The sequence below is a fragment of the Oncorhynchus kisutch genome, unplaced genomic scaffold (genome assembly GCF_002021735.2).
Source record: "Oncorhynchus kisutch isolate 150728-3 unplaced genomic scaffold, Okis_V2 scaffold1070, whole genome shotgun sequence".
Classification (NCBI taxonomy): domain Eukaryota; kingdom Metazoa; phylum Chordata; class Actinopteri; order Salmoniformes; family Salmonidae; genus Oncorhynchus; species Oncorhynchus kisutch.
Window position 1 is genome coordinate 60,572 of NW_022263015.1, and position 18,224 is coordinate 78,795.

Below are 18,224 nucleotides of genomic sequence, written 5' to 3' on the forward strand. Positions count from 1 at the left end.
TGTCACCTGGTGCCCATATTCTACAGGATGGTAATACTGAGCTGTTCGAGTGGAAACGGGCGAGAAATGCAGAAATGCCAGACGTGTTATTTTATTGCATTCCAACAGAGTTTTGTCAATGACAATTGGTGTTATTCATGATTAAATATATCAAATCAATATCACTAGATTACGGAAGAACAAATGCCATAGGCTACACTGAGTATAATTTTTTTTTTCATTCTTAATTAATTAATTAATGACTTCCCTAGTTAAATGAAAGTTACATTAAAAAAATATATGTAATTTTTTTCCATTAAAAAAACTCCTAAAATAGAATGTTTCAAACCAGTAGACCTATAACCTGTATTAATCATGAAATTCTTATTTGTGAACTTCCAATGAATGTAGACTGCCTTTCCTACAACCCTAATTCCACACATAACCATACCCTCATCTGGTCTAAAGGTGACATGACATGCCTACAGTATGTATGTAAGGTGACAAGACAGTCTCATACAGTATGTATGCACACATTATATATAGAGTTTTTCTACTGTATTATTGACTGTATGTTTGTTTATTCCATGTGTAACTCTGTGTTGTTGTTCGTGTCGCACTGCTTTGCTTAATCTTGGCCAGGTCGTAGTTGTAAATGAGAACTTGTTCTCTCTCAGCGAGCCTACTTGGTTAAATAAAATGTGAAATACAAAAATAAATAAATAAAATGTACTAGGCCTTTTACCATATCGTTAGGTGGTTTATGCAAAAACAGTCTACAGTACTCACAATACACAATAAATAATGGGCTATAGATTCCTATAGACTATTACAGGAATTATGCGCCGTTGGAGCTCGGGCGCTTAAGTATTTCACTGTACACTGAAACTACATCTGCGACTCTGACTACGTGACTAAACAAACATCGAATCTACAGCTCGATGCTGAAAATCACCAACCATGTATTTGATTGGATCAACCTTTAGCCTCCAATACGAGGTAAAACTCCAAAATCAATATTCACATAAAACAATATGTTTATAAAACGACGCATTTTACAACTCTGTCAGACACTAGATATAACCTACTATTATACGTGACTGTTCTTATAGCAGCTCATTGAGACGCCTGCCCCCTGCCTGTAGACAGCTGACTGACTCAGGATACGGTTATATTTGGATTTTTTTTACTATTAGTTCGTCACTTCCGTTACAGCTTTGAGTTTTTTTTCCCCCCCTCCGAGTAAAGATGGCGACGGCGCAGCTAACGGACGATGAGCTTTTCTCTGAGTTAAAGAGCTTTGGATTCACTCCAGGCCCGGTCTCCGAGAATACGAGACCGGTTTATTTGAAAAAACTAAAGAAACTACGTGAGGAACAACAACAGAAAGGAGGAACCAGAGCGGGGAAAAACCGAAACAGCGGCAGTATCAACAACAACAGTAGTAGCGGTGGTAACGGCAGCTACACAGCGGCGGCGGCGGGAGCTTCGGGATGCGGAGCCAGGCCAGCTAGCCGTGACGTCACGCCCCGGAGCCCCGGTGGTCGACCGGTCCTGAACGAAAAGCGAACTGGTGGAGCGGGGAAGTTCGTATTGGGTTTTAGTTCGGACGAATCGGACGTAGAGGACCCGAAGAAAAAACGAGGAGCGAACCACAGCGGTAGGAGAGACCGAGGTTCCGCGTATCAACAACAACAGATCAGGCCTACAACGGGAGCTGCTACCGCCACTCGGAAGAGCCTGGGAGTCGCTGTGAGTACCAGCAGTAACAACTCCTCTCCCTCCGGGCTGCTGGAGGGGAGGAGAAGCGGACCCGGTTCTCTCGATTGGGTGGACCGGGGAAAATCGAGCCTCGAGGTCTCGCGGGCCGCGGAAGTGAAGGGTTACGACGAAGAGCCCGAAGAAGACGACGATTTTCAAGGGGAGACGGAGAGAGACAGTCGGTCTCTGAATGGGAACAGGGCGTCTTACTCACTGAACGCCAGTAGTAAGAAAGTCGGTGATTACTCAGATTCGGAGGAAGAGGAAGAAGGGGGGATTATATCTGGGCAGGACCTTCAACGAGACCGGCGCTTACAGCAACACTACTCCAGACGGAGTCACTCCTCCAAGCCGTCTCCCTACAGAAGTGCCAGGGGGTCAGAGAACGGACAGGAAACGACTGGCGGCATGGCAATCAGGCTAAACGACACGCCTGGCGCTAGTAGGAGTCGACTAGACATGATGGGAGGCCGGGGGGAGGAGGAGGAAGAGGAAGAGGGAAAGAAGCGAAGCCCCGGTGAATCGTCCCTGAGCGGGAGCTTGCTGCGACGCCATTACCCCAGGGGGACCATCTACGTGTCGGCTGTGATGGGGGAGAGCGACCGCGGCAGCCCCGGGGAAAGCAGCGGCAACAATTCCCCGTCTTCCGCCTACAACAAAAACCACATCGACAGCGGGGATGGCGCCACCAGCAGCAGCCGATTCAGCATCGGCCTGAGACCGCGATTCTCCAACTACAACAGTCTATCCGCTACTTACCGACCCAACCATTCAAATCATAGCGGTCCCAACCATGCCTACAGCCAGTCGAGTCTCAAGCAGAAGCACACGGTACCGGAGGATGAGCTGCTCCAGCAATTCAAGCGGGAGGAGGTGGGGTCGTCCACCGGTGGTTGGGGGTTCAGTGCCCACTACCTGTCCATGTTCCTGCTCATGGCCGCCTGCCTGTTCTTCCTCCTACTCGGCCTCATGTATCTCCGGATGAGGGGGTCTGGAGCCTCTGAGGTCGATGTTGTCGGTAAGTATCCAGCCTAGTCAACTGTAACTTCCTAAACATAGCTAGCTAGTAGTGTTTTGTCTCTCAATCCAATCCATCATTCTGTGGTTAGGTTTACTGTTCAATTGTAGCATTGTATAAAGCTTCAGTTTGCTTCCAAATTGCAGTATAATATCAATATTTAAAACTGATTGATAACCAGCCCAGGTATTTTGTAATATTAGTGACTGACTGTCTAGATACTGCTTTATACAGGATTATTAGTGACTGACTGTCTAGATACTGCTTTATACAGGATTATTAGTGACTGACTGTCTAGATACTGCTTTATACAGGATTATTAGTGACTGACTGTCTAGATACTGCTTAACACATAGGATTATTAGTGACTGACTGTCTAGATACTGCTTTATACAGGATTATTAGTGACTGACTGTCTAGATACTGCTTTATACAGGATTATTAGTGACTGACTGTCTAGATACTGCTTTATACAGGATTATTAGTGACTGACTGTCTAGATACTGCTTTAAACAGGATTATTAGTGACTGACTGTCTAGATACTGCTTTATACAGGATTATTAGTGACTGACTGTCTAGATACTGCTTTATACAGGATTATTAGTGACTGACTGTCTAGATACTGCTTAACACATAGGATTATTAGTGACTGACTGTCTAGATACTACTTTATACAGGATTATTAGTGACTGACTGTCTAGATACTGCTTAACACATAGGATTATTAGTGACTGACTGTCTAGATACTGCTTAACACATAGGATTATTAGTGACTGACTGTCTAGATACTGCTTTATACAGGATTATTAGTGACTGACTGTCTAGATACTGCTTTATACAGGATTATTAGTGACTGACTGTCTAGATACTGCTTAACACATAGGATTATTAGTGACTGACTGTCTAGATACTGCTTTATACAGGATTATTAGTGACTGACTGTCTAGATACTGCTTTATACAGGATTATTAGTGACTGACTGTCTAGATACTGCTTAACACATAGGATTATTAGTGACTGACTGTCTAGATACTGCTTAACGCATAGGATTATTAGTGACTGACTGTCTAGATACTGCTTTATACAGGATTATTAGTGACTGACTGTCTAGATACTGCTTTATACATAGGATTATTAGTGACTGACTGTCTAGATACTGCTTTATACAGGATTATTAGTGACTGACTGTCTAGATACTACTTTATACAGGATTATTAGTGACTGACTGTCTAGATACTGCTTAACACATAGGATTATTAGTGACTGACTGTCTAGATACTGCTTTATACAGGATTATTAGTGACTGACTGTCTAGATACTGCTTTAAACAGGATTATTAGTGACTGACTGTCTAGATACTGCTTTATACACAGGATTATTAGTGACTGACTGTCTAGATACTGCTTTACACATAGGAGTATTAGTGACTGACTGTCTAGATACTGCTTTATACAGGATTATTAGTGACTGACTGTCTAGATACTGCTTTATACAGGATTATTAGTGACTGACTGTCTAGATACTGCTTTATACAGGATTATTAGTGACTGACTGTCTAGATACTGCTTAACACATAGGATTATTAGTGACTGACTGTCTAGATACTGCTTAACACATAGGATTATTAGTGACTGACTGTCTAGATACTGCTTAACACATAGGATTATTAGTGACTGACTGTCTAGATACTGCTTTATACAGGATTATTAGTGACTGACTGTCTAGATACTGCTTTAAACAGGATTATTAGTGACTGACTGTCTAGATACTGCTTTATACACAGGATTATTAGTGACTGACTGTCTAGATACTGCTTTACACATAGGAGTATTAGTGACTGACTGTCTAGATACTGCTTTATACAGGATTATTAGTGACTGACTGTCTAGATACTGCTTTATACAGGATTATTAGTGACTGACTGTCTAGATACTGCTTTATACAGGATTATTAGTGACTGACTGTCTAGATACTGCTTTATACAGGATTATTAGTGACTGACTGTCTAGATACTGCTTTATACAGGATTATTAGTGACTGACTGTGTAGATACTGCTTTATACAGGATTATTAGTGACTGACTGTCTAGATACTGCTTTATACAGGATTATTAGTGACTGACTGTCTAGATACTGCTTTATACAGGATTATTAGTGACTGACTGTCTAGATACTGCTTTATACAGGATTATTAGTGACTGACTGTCTAGATACTGCTTTATACAGGATTATTAGTGACTGACTGTCTAGATACTGCTTTATACAGGATTATTAGTGACTGACTGTCTAGATACTGCTTTATACAGGATTATTAGTGACTGACTGTCTAGATACTGCTGTATACAGGATTATTAGTGACTGACTGTCTAGATACTGCTTTATACAGGATTATTAGTGACTGACTGTCTAGATACTGCTTAACACATAGGATTATTAGTGACTGACTGTCTAGATACTGCTTTATACAGGATTATTAGTGACTGACTGTCTAGATACTGCTTTATACAGGATTATTAGTGACTGACTGTCTAGATACTGCTTTATACAGGATTATTAGTGACTGACTGTCTAGATACTGCTTTATACAGGATTATTAGTGACTGACTGTCTAGATACTGCTTTATACAGGATTATTAGTGACTGACTGTCTAGATACTGCTTAACACATAGGATGGCCAGACTTTTTTTCACCTTGTGCAATGGACATTGTAATGTGAAAACAATCTAACAGAAGTTTTTAATTGCTAGTCACATATTTAGAAATTGATAAATGTTTTAATTCAGCGAGGAGACAGTAAGAAGATATGTAAAACATGTACACCCCAGAAATGATTTCCCATAGTTAACACTACAGTACATGATGTGTTTTTTTGTGTGTTCTGCACAGAGTCACTCGTTGTCTGACATCAAAATCAGTTATTTGCCTCTTAGCAGAAAATCGCTGCAGGGAACCTAAATGTTTATGCCTAAAAAAAAAAAATATGATTTCACAGGACTCGTTTGGTGTGTAAAGAAGCAGGTTTAGCAGTTGTTGTGTCGTCGCCCCCCCCCCCCCCCCCATTCACACCTTCAGAGACAGGAAGTCCTACATCATCATTCTACATAGAGGGACACTTCTTCTTTGTGGAGGGCACAGCAGACATTTTAGCATGTCAGCATAGACGGCTACCTCCATCCGTTGGCTTCCGTAGCGAACGATCGGCCCCCACTAGCCCGTTCAACCCCACTGTGTGTGTTTCAGAGTATGCTCATAGAAATGACTCGATGAAAGCCTTTTTAATACAGATACTGTAGTATTTACTGTGAGCTATTTAAACCTATAGACCTAAGCAAATGACTAGCATTAGCCAAATCAGCAGTGGAAGATGCCTATGCCTGTCTGGACACTGCAGCTACACTCTTATGCTACCTCACAACTGCACCAGTGAGTGCTGTCAAAGCCACAAAACACATGAAATATTCAATGATCCCATTCAGCAGCATTTTACAGTGCAGTTAGTTTCTCAGTACATGCATATATATGTACCCCCAACCATTGTGTATTTTAGACAAATTCGTGCCTACAGGTTTTCATTCATTATAATGAAACCGTTCACTACCAGCTCTCTGTATAGGAAGCATTTCATGTGGGGAGGGCAAGTGACTGTTGAATAATGGGCGGTGTCTGAGACAGAGTGGTGGTGTTACGTCACAGCAGAGACTGGGGCAGGCCAGGGGGGAGACGAGACTGGGGGGGAGAGGAGACTGGGGCAGGCCGGGGGGGAGAGGAGACTGGGGCAGGCCGGGGGGGAGAGGAGACTGGGGCAGGCCGGGGGGGAGAGGAGACTGGGGCAGGCCGGGGGGGAGAGGAGACTGGGGCAGGCCGGGGGGGAGAGGAGACTGGGGCAGGCCGGGGGGAGAGGAGACTGGGGCAGGCCGGGGGGAGGGGAGACTGGGGCAGGCCGGGGGGGAGAGGAGACTGGGGCAGGCCGGGGGGGAGAGGAGACTGGGGCAGGCCGGGGGGGAGAGGAGACTGGGGCAGGCCGGGGGGGAGAGGAGACTGGGGCAGGCCGGGGGGAGAGGAGACTGGGGCAGGCCGGGGGGAGGGGAGACTGGAGCAGGCCAGAGCAGGGAGCTGGGATTGCTTCCAAATGTCACACTATTCCCTACGTGCCCTGGTCTAACATAGGGAATCGGGTGCCAGCGGCAGGTAGCCTAGCGGTTAAGAGCATTGGGCCAGTAAGCGAAAGGTCGCTGGTTCGAATCCCCAAGCCAACTAGGTGGAAAAATCTGTCGGTGCCCTTGAGCAAGTCACTTAACCCGAATCGCTCCTGTAAGTCTCTCTGGATAAGAGAATCAGCTAAATGACTCACTACTGTAAGTCTCTCTGGATACGAGCGTCTGCTAAATGACTCACGACTTTAAGTCTCTCTGGATAAGAGCGTCTGCTAAATGACTCACTACTGTAAGTCTCTCTGGATAAGAGTGTCTGTTAAATGACTCAAATGTTTGTAAAATGTACATTTGAGATGCAGATGAGGAGCAGAGCAGGAAGTACAGAGTGACCAGTGATTTCCCCTGTCTAGGACACACACACCCCAACCACACTTACTGCTCTGTTAGTAGGTGCAGCAGGCGGTAGACACTAGCTAGGTTCCTCCAGCTCCTGTCCCTGTTGGATTAGACACTAGCTAGGTTCCTCCAGCTCCTGTCCCTGTTGGATTAGACACTAGCTAGGTTGTTCCAGCTCCTGTTCCTGTTGGATTAGACACTAGCTAGGTTGGTCCAGCTCCTGTCCCTGTTGTATTAGACACTAGCTAGGTTGCTCCAGCTCCTGTCCCTGTTGGATTAGACACTAGCTAGGTTCCTCCAGCTCCTGTCCCTGTTGGATTAGACACTAGCTAGGTTCCTCCAGCTCCTGTCCCTGTTGGATTAGACACTAGCTAGGTTGCTCCAGCTCCTGTTCCTGTTGGATTAGACACTAGCTAGGTTCCTCCAGCTCCTGTCCCTGTTGGATTAGACACTAGCTAGGTTCCTCCAGCTCCTGTCCCTGTTGGATGAGACACTAGCTAGGTTCCTCCAGCTCCTGTCCCTGTTGGATTAGACACTAGCTAGGTTCCTCCAGCTCCTGTCCCTGTTGGATTAGACACTAGCTAGGTTGCTCCAGCTCCTGTCCCTGTTGGATTAGACACTAGCTAGGTTCCTCCAGCTCCTGTTCCTGTTGGATTAGACACTAGCTAGGTTCCTCCAGCTCCCTCTGGTCCTGTTGGATGAGACACTAGCTAGGTTCCTCCAGCTCCTGTCCCTGTTGGATTAGACACTAGCTAGGTTCCTCCAGCTCCTGTCCCTGTTGGATTAGACACTAGCTAGGTTGTTCCAGCTCCTGTCCCTGTTGGATTAGACACTAGCTAGGTTCCTCCAGCTCCTGTTGGATTAGACACTAGCTAGGTTCCTCCAGCTCCTGTCCCTGTTGGATTAGACACTAGCTAGGTTCCTCCAGCTCCTGTCCCTGTTGGATTAGACACTAGCTAGGTTCCTCCAGCTCCTGTCCCTGTTGGATTAGACACTAGCTAGGTTCCCCCAGTTCCTGTCCCTGTTGGATGAGACACTAGCTAGGTTGTTCCAGCTCCCTCTGGTCCTGTTGGATGAGACACTAGCTAGGTTCCTCCAGCTCCTGTCCCTGTTGGATTAGACACTAGCTAGGTTCCTCCAGCTCCTGTCCCTGTTGGATTAGACACTAGCTAGGTTCCTCCAGCTCCTGTCCCTGTTGGATGAGACACTAGCTAGGTTCCTCCAGCTCCTGTTCCTGTTGGATTAGACACTAGCTAGGTTGCTCCAGTTCCTGTCCCTGTTGGATGAGACACTAGCTAGGTTCCTCCAGCTCCTGTCCCTGTTGGATTAGACACTAGCTAGGTTCCTCCAGTTCCTGTCCCTGTTGGATTAGACACTAGCTAGGTTCCTCCAGCTCCTGTCCCTGTTGGATTAGACACTAGCTAGGTTCCTCCAGCTCCTGTCCCTGTTGGATTAGACACTAGCTAGGTTCCTCCAGCTCCTGTCCCTGTTGGATGAGACACTAGCTAGGTTCCTCCAGCTCCTGTTCCTGTTGGATTAGACACTAGCTAGGTTGTTCCAGCTCCCTCTGGTCCTGTTGGATGAGACACTAGCTAGGTTCCTCCAGCTCCTGTCCCTGTTGGATGAGACACTAGCTAGGTTCCTCCAGCTCCTGTTCCTGTTGGATTAGACACTAGCTAGGTTCCTCCAGCTCCTGTCCCTGTTGGATTAGACACTAGCTAGGTTCCTCCAGCTCCTGTCCCTGTTGGATTAGACACTAGCTAGGTTCCTCCAGCTCCTGTCCCTGTTGGATTAGACACTAGCTAGGTTCCTCCAGTTCCTGTCCCTGTTGGATTAGACACTAGCTAGGTTCCTCCAGCTCCTGTCCCTGTTGGATTAGACACTAGCTAGGTTCCTCCAGCTCCTGTCCCTGTTGGATTAGACACTAGCTAGGTTGTTCCAGCTCCTGTCCCTGTTGGATTAGACACTAGCTAGGTTCCTCCAGCTCCTGTTCCTGTTGGATTAGACACTAGCTAGGTTCCTCCAGCTCCTGTCCCTGTTGGATTAGACACTAGCTAGGTTCCTCCAGTTCCTGTCCCTGTTGGATGAGACACTAGCTAGGTTCCTCCAGTTCCTGTCCCTGTTGGATTAGACACTAGCTAGGTTCCTCCAGTTCCTGTCCCTGTTGGATGAGACACTAGCTAGGTTCCTCCAGCTCCTGTCCCTGTTGGATGAGACACTAGCTAGGTTGTTCCAGCTCCTGTCCCTGTTGGATTAGACACTAGCTAGGTTCCTCCAGCTCCTGTTCCTGTTGGATTAGACACTAGCTAGGTTCCTCCAGTTCCTGTCCCTGTTGGATTAGACACTAGCTAGGTTCCTCCAGCTCCTGTCCCTGTTGGATTAGACACTAGCTAGGTTCCTCCAGTTCCTGTCCCTGTTGGATTAGACACTAGCTAGGTTCCTCCAGCTCCTGTCCCTGTTGGATTAGACACTAGCTAGGTTCCTCCAGCTCCTGTCCCTGTTGGATTAGACACTAGCTAGGTTCCTCCAGCTCCTGTCCCTGTTGGATTAGACACTAGCTAGGTTCCTCCAGTTCCTGTCCCTGTTGGATTAGACACTAGCTAGGTTCCTCCAGTTCCTGTCCCTGTTGGATTAGACACTAGCTAGGTTCCTCCAGCTCCTGTCCCTGTTGGATTAGACACTAGCTAGGTTCCTCCAGCTCCTGTCCCTGTTGGATTAGACACTAGCTAGGTTCCTCCAGCTCCTGTCCCTGTTGGATTAGACACTAGCTAGGTTCCTCCAGCTCCTGTCCCTGTTGGATTAGACACTAGCTAGGTTCCTCCAGCTCCTGTTCCTGTTGGATTAGACACTAGCTAGGTTCCTCCAGTTCCTGTCCCTGTTGGATTAGACACTAGCTAGGTTCCTCCAGCTCCCTCTGGTCCTGTTGGATTAGACACTAGCTAGGTTCCTCCAGCTCCTGTTGGATGAGACACTAGCTAGGTTCCTCCAGCTCCTGTCCCTGTTGGATTAGACACTAGCTAGGTTCCTCCAGCTCCTGTCCCTGTTGGATTAGACACTAGCTAGGTTCCTCCAGCTCCTGTCCCTGTTGGATTAGACACTAGCTAGGTTCCTCCAGCTCCTGTCCCTGTTGGATTAGACACTAGCTAGGTTCCTCCAGCTCCTGTCCCTGTTGGATTAGACACTAGCTAGGTTCCTCCAGCTCCTGTCCCTGTTGGATTAGACACTAGCTAGGTTCCTCCAGCTCCTGTCCCTGTTGGATTAGACACTAGCTAGGTTCCTCCAGTTCCTGTCCCTGTTGGATTAGACACTAGCTAGGCTGATAAATAGAAGCTCTTCACTTCAGCAGACCGGATCAGGCTGCTGCTGGTAGTCGGCTGATGACTGTATTGTAAATCATGCAAATCATCCACAGAGTGAAGGGCACTGCCAAGTAAATATATATATAAAACAATGCACGTTGCGAAATGCTGTTTGAACTGCAGACGCCCAGAGCTCTCAGTTGACCCCATTTGAAATTAAATGGGTCGAACTCATGCATGAATCATATGAATTTGGTATGAGTCATATACAGGGCTCTGTTCTCCAAGTAGTGCACTACGTAGGGAATAGAGGGCTGTTATGGACAGACCCCATTGGCTAGCGTCTGTAGCGTTGTTAATGTGTTAATGTAACACCCACTACTTTAATGAATGCTTTAAGATAATAATATGTGTGTGTGTGTGTGTGTGTGTGTGTGTGTGTGTGTGTGTGTGTGTGTGTGTGTGTGTGTACAATGCTCACACTCACTAGCTCACCACAGCCCTGCTAATGTTGGTCTGCATCCAGTCTCGTGTTCAGACAGTGACTCACGTGTGACACAACCGTCTGCTCCCTCCTCAACCCTCACTGTGATGTCTGCTCTCTCCTCAACCCTCACTGTGATGTCTGCTCCCTCCTCAACCTTCACTGTGATGTCTGCTCTCTCCTCAACCCTCACTGTGATGTCTGCTCTTCTCTCTCCTCGACCCTCACTGTGATGTCTGCTTCTCTCTCTCCTCAACCCTCACTGTGATGTCTGCTCTTCTCTCTCCTCAACCCTCACCTCTCTCTCCCCGACCCTCACTGTGATGTCTGCTTCTCTCTCTCCTCAACCCTCACTGTGATGTCTGCTCTTCTCTCTCCTCAACCCTCACTGTGACGTCTGCTCTTCTCTCTCCTCAACCCTCGCTGTTGATCGTCTGCTCTTCTCTCTCTCCTCAACCCTCACTGTGATGTCTGCTTCTCTCTCTCTCCTCAACCCTCACTGTGATGTCTGCTTCTCTCTCTCTCTCCTCAACCCTCACTGTGATGTCTGCTCTGCTCTCTCCTCAATCCTCACTGTGATGTCTGCTCTGCTCTCTCCTCAACCCTCGCTGTTGATCGTCTGCTCTTCACTCTCTCCTCAACCCTCACTGTGATGTCTGCTCTTCTCTCTCCTCAACCCTCACTGTGATGTCTGCTCTGCTCTCTCCTCAATTCTCACTGTGATCGTCTGCTCTTCTCTCTCTCCTCAACCCTCACTGTGATGTCTGCTTCTCTCTCTCTCCTCAACCCTCACTGTGATGTCTGCTTCTCTCTCTCTCTCCTCAACCCTCACTGTGATGTCTGCTTCTCTCTCTCTCTCCTCAACCCTCACTGTGATGTCTGCTCTGCTCTCTCCTCAACCCTCACTGTGATGTCTGCTTCTCTCTCTCTCCTCAACCCTCACTGTGATGTCTGCTTCTCTCTCTCTCCTCAACCCTCACTGTGATGTCTGCTCTTCTCTCTCCTCAATTCTCACTGTGATGTCTGCTCTCCTCAATTCTCACTGTGATCGTCTGCTCTTCTCTCTCTCCTCAACCCTCACTGTGATGTCTGCTCTTCTCTCTCTCCTCAACCCTCACTGTGATGTCTGCTCTTCTCTCTCTCCTTAACCCTCACTGTGACCGTCTGCTCTTCTCTCTCCTCAACCCTCACTGTGACTGTCTGCTCTTCTCTCTCCTCAACCCTCACTGTGATGTCTGCTCTTCTCTCTCTCCTTAACCCTCACTGTGACCGTCTGCTCTTCGCTCTTCTCTCTCTCCTCAACCCTCACTGTGATGTCTGCTCTTCTCTCTCCTCAACCCTCACTGTGACCGTCCGCTCTTCTCTCTCTCCTCAACCCTCACTGTGATGTCTGCTCTTCTCTCTCCTCAACCCTCACTGTTGACCGTCTGCTCTTCTCTCTCCTCAACCCTCACTGTGATGTCTGCTCCCTCCTCAACCTTCACTGTGATGTCTGCTCTCTCCTCAACCCTCACTGTGATGTCTGCTCTTCTCTCTCCTCGACCCTCACTGTGATGTCTGCTTCTCTCTCTCCTCAACCCTCACTGTGATGTCTGCTCTTCTCTCTCCTCAACCCTCACCTCTCTCTCCCCGACCCTCACTGTGATGTCTGCTTCTCTCTCTCCTCAACCCTCACTGTGATGTCTGCTCTTCTCTCTCCTCAACCCTCACTGTGACGTCTGCTCTTCTCTCTCCTCAACCCTCGCTGTTGATCGTCTGCTCTTCTCTCTCTCCTCAACCCTCACTGTGATGTCTGCTTCTCTCTCTCTCCTCAACCCTCACTGTGATGTCTGCTTCTCTCTCTCTCTCCTCAACCCTCACTGTGATGTCTGCTCTGCTCTCTCCTCAATCCTCACTGTGATGTCTGCTCTGCTCTCTCCTCAACCCTCGCTGTTGATCGTCTGCTCTTCACTCTCTCCTCAACCCTCACTGTGATGTCTGCTCTTCTCTCTCCTCAACCCTCACTGTGATGTCTGCTCTGCTCTCTCCTCAATTCTCACTGTGATCGTCTGCTCTTCTCTCTCTCCTCAACCCTCACTGTGATGTCTGCTTCTCTCTCTCTCCTCAACCCTCACTGTGATGTCTGCTTCTCTCTCTCTCTCCTCAACCCTCACTGTGATGTCTGCTTCTCTCTCTCTCTCCTCAACCCTCACTGTGATGTCTGCTCTGCTCTCTCCTCAACCCTCACTGTGATGTCTGCTTCTCTCTCTCTCCTCAACCCTCACTGTGATGTCTGCTTCTCTCTCTCTCCTCAACCCTCACTGTGATGTCTGCTCTTCTCTCTCCTCAATTCTCACTGTGATGTCTGCTCTCCTCTCTCTCCTCAATTCTCACTGTGATCGTCTGCTCTTCTCTCTCTCCTCAACCCTCACTGTGATGTCTGCTCTTCTCTCTCTCCTCAACCCTCACTGTGATGTCTGCTCTTCTCTCTCTCCTTAACCCTCACTGTGACCGTCTGCTCTTCTCTCTCCTCAACCCTCACTGTGACTGTCTGCTCTTCTCTCTCCTCAACCCTCACTGTGATGTCTGCTCTTCTCTCTCTCCTTAACCCTCACTGTGACCGTCTGCTCTTCGCTCTTCTCTCTCTCCTCAACCCTCACTGTGATGTCTGCTCTTCTCTCTCCTCAACCCTCACTGTGACCGTCCGCTCTTCTCTCTCTCCTCAACCCTCACTGTGATGTCTGCTCTTCTCTCTCCTCAACCCTCACTGTTGACCGTCTGCTCTTCTCTCTCCTCAACCCTCACTGTGATGTCTGCTCTTCTCTCTCCTCAACCCTCACTGTGACCGTCTGCTCTTCTCTCTCCTCAACCCTCACTGTGATGTCTGCTCTTCTCTCTCCTCAACCCTCACTGTGATGTCTGCTCTTCTCTCTCTCCTCAACCCTCACTCTTTATTTTTTATTTAACCTTAATTTAACTAGGCAAGCCAGTTAAGAACAAATTCTTATTTACAATGACGGCCTACGCTAGGTTAACTACGCTAGGTTAACGACGCTAGGTTAACGACGCTAGGTTAACGACGCCAGGTTACCTACGCCAGGTTACCTACGCCAGGTTAACTACGCCAGGTTAACTACGCCAGGTTAACTACGCCAGGTTACCTACGCCGTTAACGACGCCAGGTTAACGACGCCAGGTTATGAAAGACCATATTTCTGTGATGTATTCATTTACTGTCTGTCATTATTGTCCCCTGTGTTTCAAATGTTGGATGAAAGGGGTGTGGTTGGATGAAAGGGGCGTGGTTGGATGAAAGGGGAGTGGTTGGATGAAAGGGCGTGGTTGGATGATAATGTCTGTATTTTTGTTCTTTCCTCAGTTAAGAACCACCCGTTTGGCAGCGAGTTTGACAGTTCTTATGTAAGTATATTTTCTTATAATTTTGGCCCTAGTCTAAAGACCGAAGTTTGTGTCATAGTCTAGCAATCAGGACCGAACATGAACATCTGCAGACCGCCCACTGCATTCTGGGCCCTTACAAAACGGTGCACTACACGGCACTACATGACCCCCCCCTCCCACTACACGGTCCCCCCCTCCCACTACACAGTCCCCCCCTCCCACTACACGGCCCTCCCACTACACGGTCCCCCCCTCCCACTACACGGCCTCCCACTACACGGTCCCCCCCCTCCCACTACACGGCCTCCCACTACACGGTCCCCCCCCTCCCACTACACTGTCCCCCCCCACTACACGGCCTCCCACTACACGGTCCCCCCCTCCCACTACACGGCCTCCCACTACACGGTCCCCCCCTCCCACTACACGGCCTCCCACTACACGGTCCCCCCCTCCCACTACATGGCCTCCCACTACACGGTCCCCCCCCTCCCAATACACGGTCCACCCCCTCCCACTACACGGCCTCCCACTACACGGCCTCCCACTACACGGCCTCCCTCCCACTACACGGCTCTCCCTCCCACTACATGCCGCGCCCACTGACATTGAGGCTGCTAGCTAGCTAGGACACTGGCACACACTGTCCTTCTCCCCTGCCTGCGGGAGCACTGCTTTTCCCCCAGTTATTTTAACATTACGACGAGGGTAATCACTACCCGGTAGGGCCACGCAAGAGTCGGGCTGGCGACACTAGCTAGCGACTTCCCAACCCGTTAAGGAGTCGGGCTGGCGACACTAGCTAGCGACTCCCCAACCCGTTAAAGAGTCGGGTTGGCGACACTAGCTAGTGACTCCCCAACCCGTTAAAGAGTCGGGTTGGCGACACTAGCTAGTGACTCCCCAACCCGTTAAAGAGTTGGGCTGGCGACACTAGCTAGCGACTTCCCAACCCGTTAAAGAGTTGGGCTGGCGACACTAGCTAGCAACTTCCCAACCCGTTAAAGAGTTGGGCTGGCGACACTAGCTAGCGACTTCCCAACCCGTTAAAGAGTCGGGCTGGCGACACTAGCTAGCGACTCCCCAACCCGTTAAAGAGTTGGTGCTGGCGACACTAGCTAGCGACTTCCCAACCCGTTAAAGAGTCGGGCTGGCGACACTAGCTAGCGACTTCCCAACCCGTTAAGGAGTCGGGCTGGCGACACTAGCTAGCGACTCCCCAACCCGTTAAGGAGTCGGGCTGGCGACACTAGCTAGCGACTCCCCAACCCGTTAAAGTTGAAGGAAACCGCACACAGCTCATACGTAAAGCTTATTAAAGATCAGTGATATTATCAAGAGCAGTTTCCTTATTCCTTCACCTTGTTCAACTGTTACCAGGCACCTGCAAAAAAAAGATGCTCAGGTGTGCGAGTGACTCTTTTTTTTTGTTGTTGAATTTCCAACCCATAAAAGTAAACAGAACTGTGGGAAAGCGGTGCTCTGCTGGCTGGGGTCGAAGGACCCTGTGTTACCCATGTTACCCGTGTCCCCCTAGCCTAGCTCGTTAGCAGCCTCCTTCTGTGTTTTTTTATTCTGGTTTTTTTCGGTGGTTGGCATCTAATGTTGGTGCATTAGCGCCACCTGCTGTGCTGGAGTGTGGGCCAGAGGGGGAGCTATAGTAGCCTCAATGGCAGTGGGCAACAGCGTTTTAATAAGTGAGGCGTAGTGGGGTGCGTCGTGTAGTTACTGCGTTCTGCGGAGAGACATTATCGATTAGGTTTTGGCGTTGGCGGGGAAGAAGACGTCTCTTCCACCGGCCACGTTGGCAGGTGGGTCAGGACTTCACAGTGCAAACAATAGAAATAGTCAAATATGTCATTTTATTGGTAAATAAAGCTGCAGTAGCACTCGGGTCAAATTGACTTGAAAATTAAAGTCTTACTTAAAAGTCAGACTTTTGTTCTCGTATTTCTTGTCTGTTTTTACATTTTTGTCTTGTTCACAAGCTTAGTTTTTTTTTTTTTTTCCTTCTACGTTTTGAGTTTCAAGACAAGGTGACGGCGGCTGCTCGTCTGACTCTCTGTCTCCCTGGTAACAAACATAACACGAGGTTACCGCGGTAACCTCCCACCCTTTAAAAAGGGTCCGGTTACATATTTACATATTTTAGTAAAGTCACAAAATATTTCATGAAATTAAGCAACAGTCTGATTAGTAATATATATATTTTTTAATTAACTTTAAAGCTTACCTGGGGGTTTTTATTTGTGTAATTTTGGCGGAAAATCTGAGTTGCTGTTAGATATGTATATGGTTGACCAAAACGTTTGTTTGAGGCCCTACTAGCAAATACAGTGATATTGTTTATTTGTATTTAATTTAACCTTTTATTTAACTAGACAAGTCAGTTAAGAAAACATTCTTATTTATAATGACGGCCTACCAAAAGACAACAGGCTCTCCTACGAGGGGCTGGGATTATATTGTAACGTAAAGGACTGAAAGATGTATAGATTATATATAGTAGTCTACATGAAACAATATATTTTATTCTGCCACACATGAGCATTTACCTGGAGAACATTTAATTATCTGTGTTACATTTAAATGAATAAACGTTTAATTATCTGTGTTACATTTAAATGAATTAAATGAATTAATTAAATATGCATTTTAGCTCTACATGTTGTATTGACAGACGTCTGAAACTAAAATATTGACTTGATATTTTATGGATTTCAGGACAAGACGGAGAAGGACACCATTCTGAAACTCCTCCTCAACCTTCACGACCACCTGGCTCATATTGCTGGTATGTTTTAAGAAAGGATCTGAAGAGGACTGGCCTCCTCTCAGAGCCTGGTTCCTCTGTCTAGGTTTTTAATCTCCACCTGGTACAGCCAGAAGAGGACTGGCTTCCTCTCAGAGCCTGGTTCCTCTCTCTAGGTTTATAATCTCCACCTGGTACAGCTAGAAGGGGACTGGCCTCCTCTCAGAGCCTGGTTCCTCTCTAGGTTTATAATCTCCACCTGGTACAGCCAGAAGGGGACTGGCCACCCCTCAGAGCCTGGTTCCTCTCTCTAGGTTTATAATCTCCACCTGGCACAGCCAGAAGAGGACTGGCCACCCCTCAGAGCCTGGTTCCTCTCTAGGTTTATAATCTCCACCTGGTACAGCTAGAAAGGGACTGGCCTCCTCTCAGAGCCTGGTTCCTCTCTAGGTTTATAATCTCCACCTGGTACAGCCAGAAGAGGACTGGCCTCCTCTCAGAGCCTGGTTCCTCTCTAGGTTTATAATCTCCACCTGGTACAGCCAGAAGAGGACTGGCTTCCTCTCAGAGCCTGGTTCCTCTCTAGGTTTATAATCTCCACCTGGTACAGCTAGAAGGGGACTGGCCTCCTCTCAGAGCCTGGTTCCTCTCTAGGTTTATAATCTCCACCTGGTACAGCCAGAAGAGGACTGGCCACCCCTCAGAGCCTGGTTCCTCTCTCTAGGTTTATAATATCCACCTGGTACAGCTAGAAGGGGACTGGCTTCCTCTCAGAGCCTGGTTCCTCTCTCTAGGTTTATAATATCCACCTGGTACAGCTAGAAGGGGACTGGCCACCCCTCAGAGCCTGGTTCCTCTCTAGGTTTATAATCTCCACCTGGTACAGCCAGAAGAGGACTGGCCTCCCCTCAGAGCCTGGTTCCTCTCTAGGTTTATAATCTCCACCTGGTACAGCCAGAAGAGGACTGGCCTCCTCTCAGAGCCTGGTTCCTCTCTAGG

At 47.9% G+C, this 18,224-nt stretch overlaps 1 protein-coding gene across 1 annotated transcript in view; it reads left to right on the forward strand.

Moving 5' to 3' along the window:
* The first annotated feature begins 1,188 nt into the window (after nucleotides 1-1,188).
* LOC109886739 (LEM domain nuclear envelope protein 2) overlaps nucleotides 1,189-18,224 on the forward strand; it is a 30,718-nt gene continuing 13,682 nt past the window's right edge. The window contains exons 1-3 of the mRNA XM_031817555.1: nucleotides 1,189-2,758; nucleotides 14,451-14,491; nucleotides 17,198-17,267. Coding sequence (XP_031673415.1) covers nucleotides 1,228-2,758; nucleotides 14,451-14,491; nucleotides 17,198-17,267 — 1,642 coding nt within the window. The 5' untranslated portion in view covers nucleotides 1,189-1,227. The remainder of the gene's footprint in view (nucleotides 2,759-14,450; nucleotides 14,492-17,197; nucleotides 17,268-18,224) is intronic.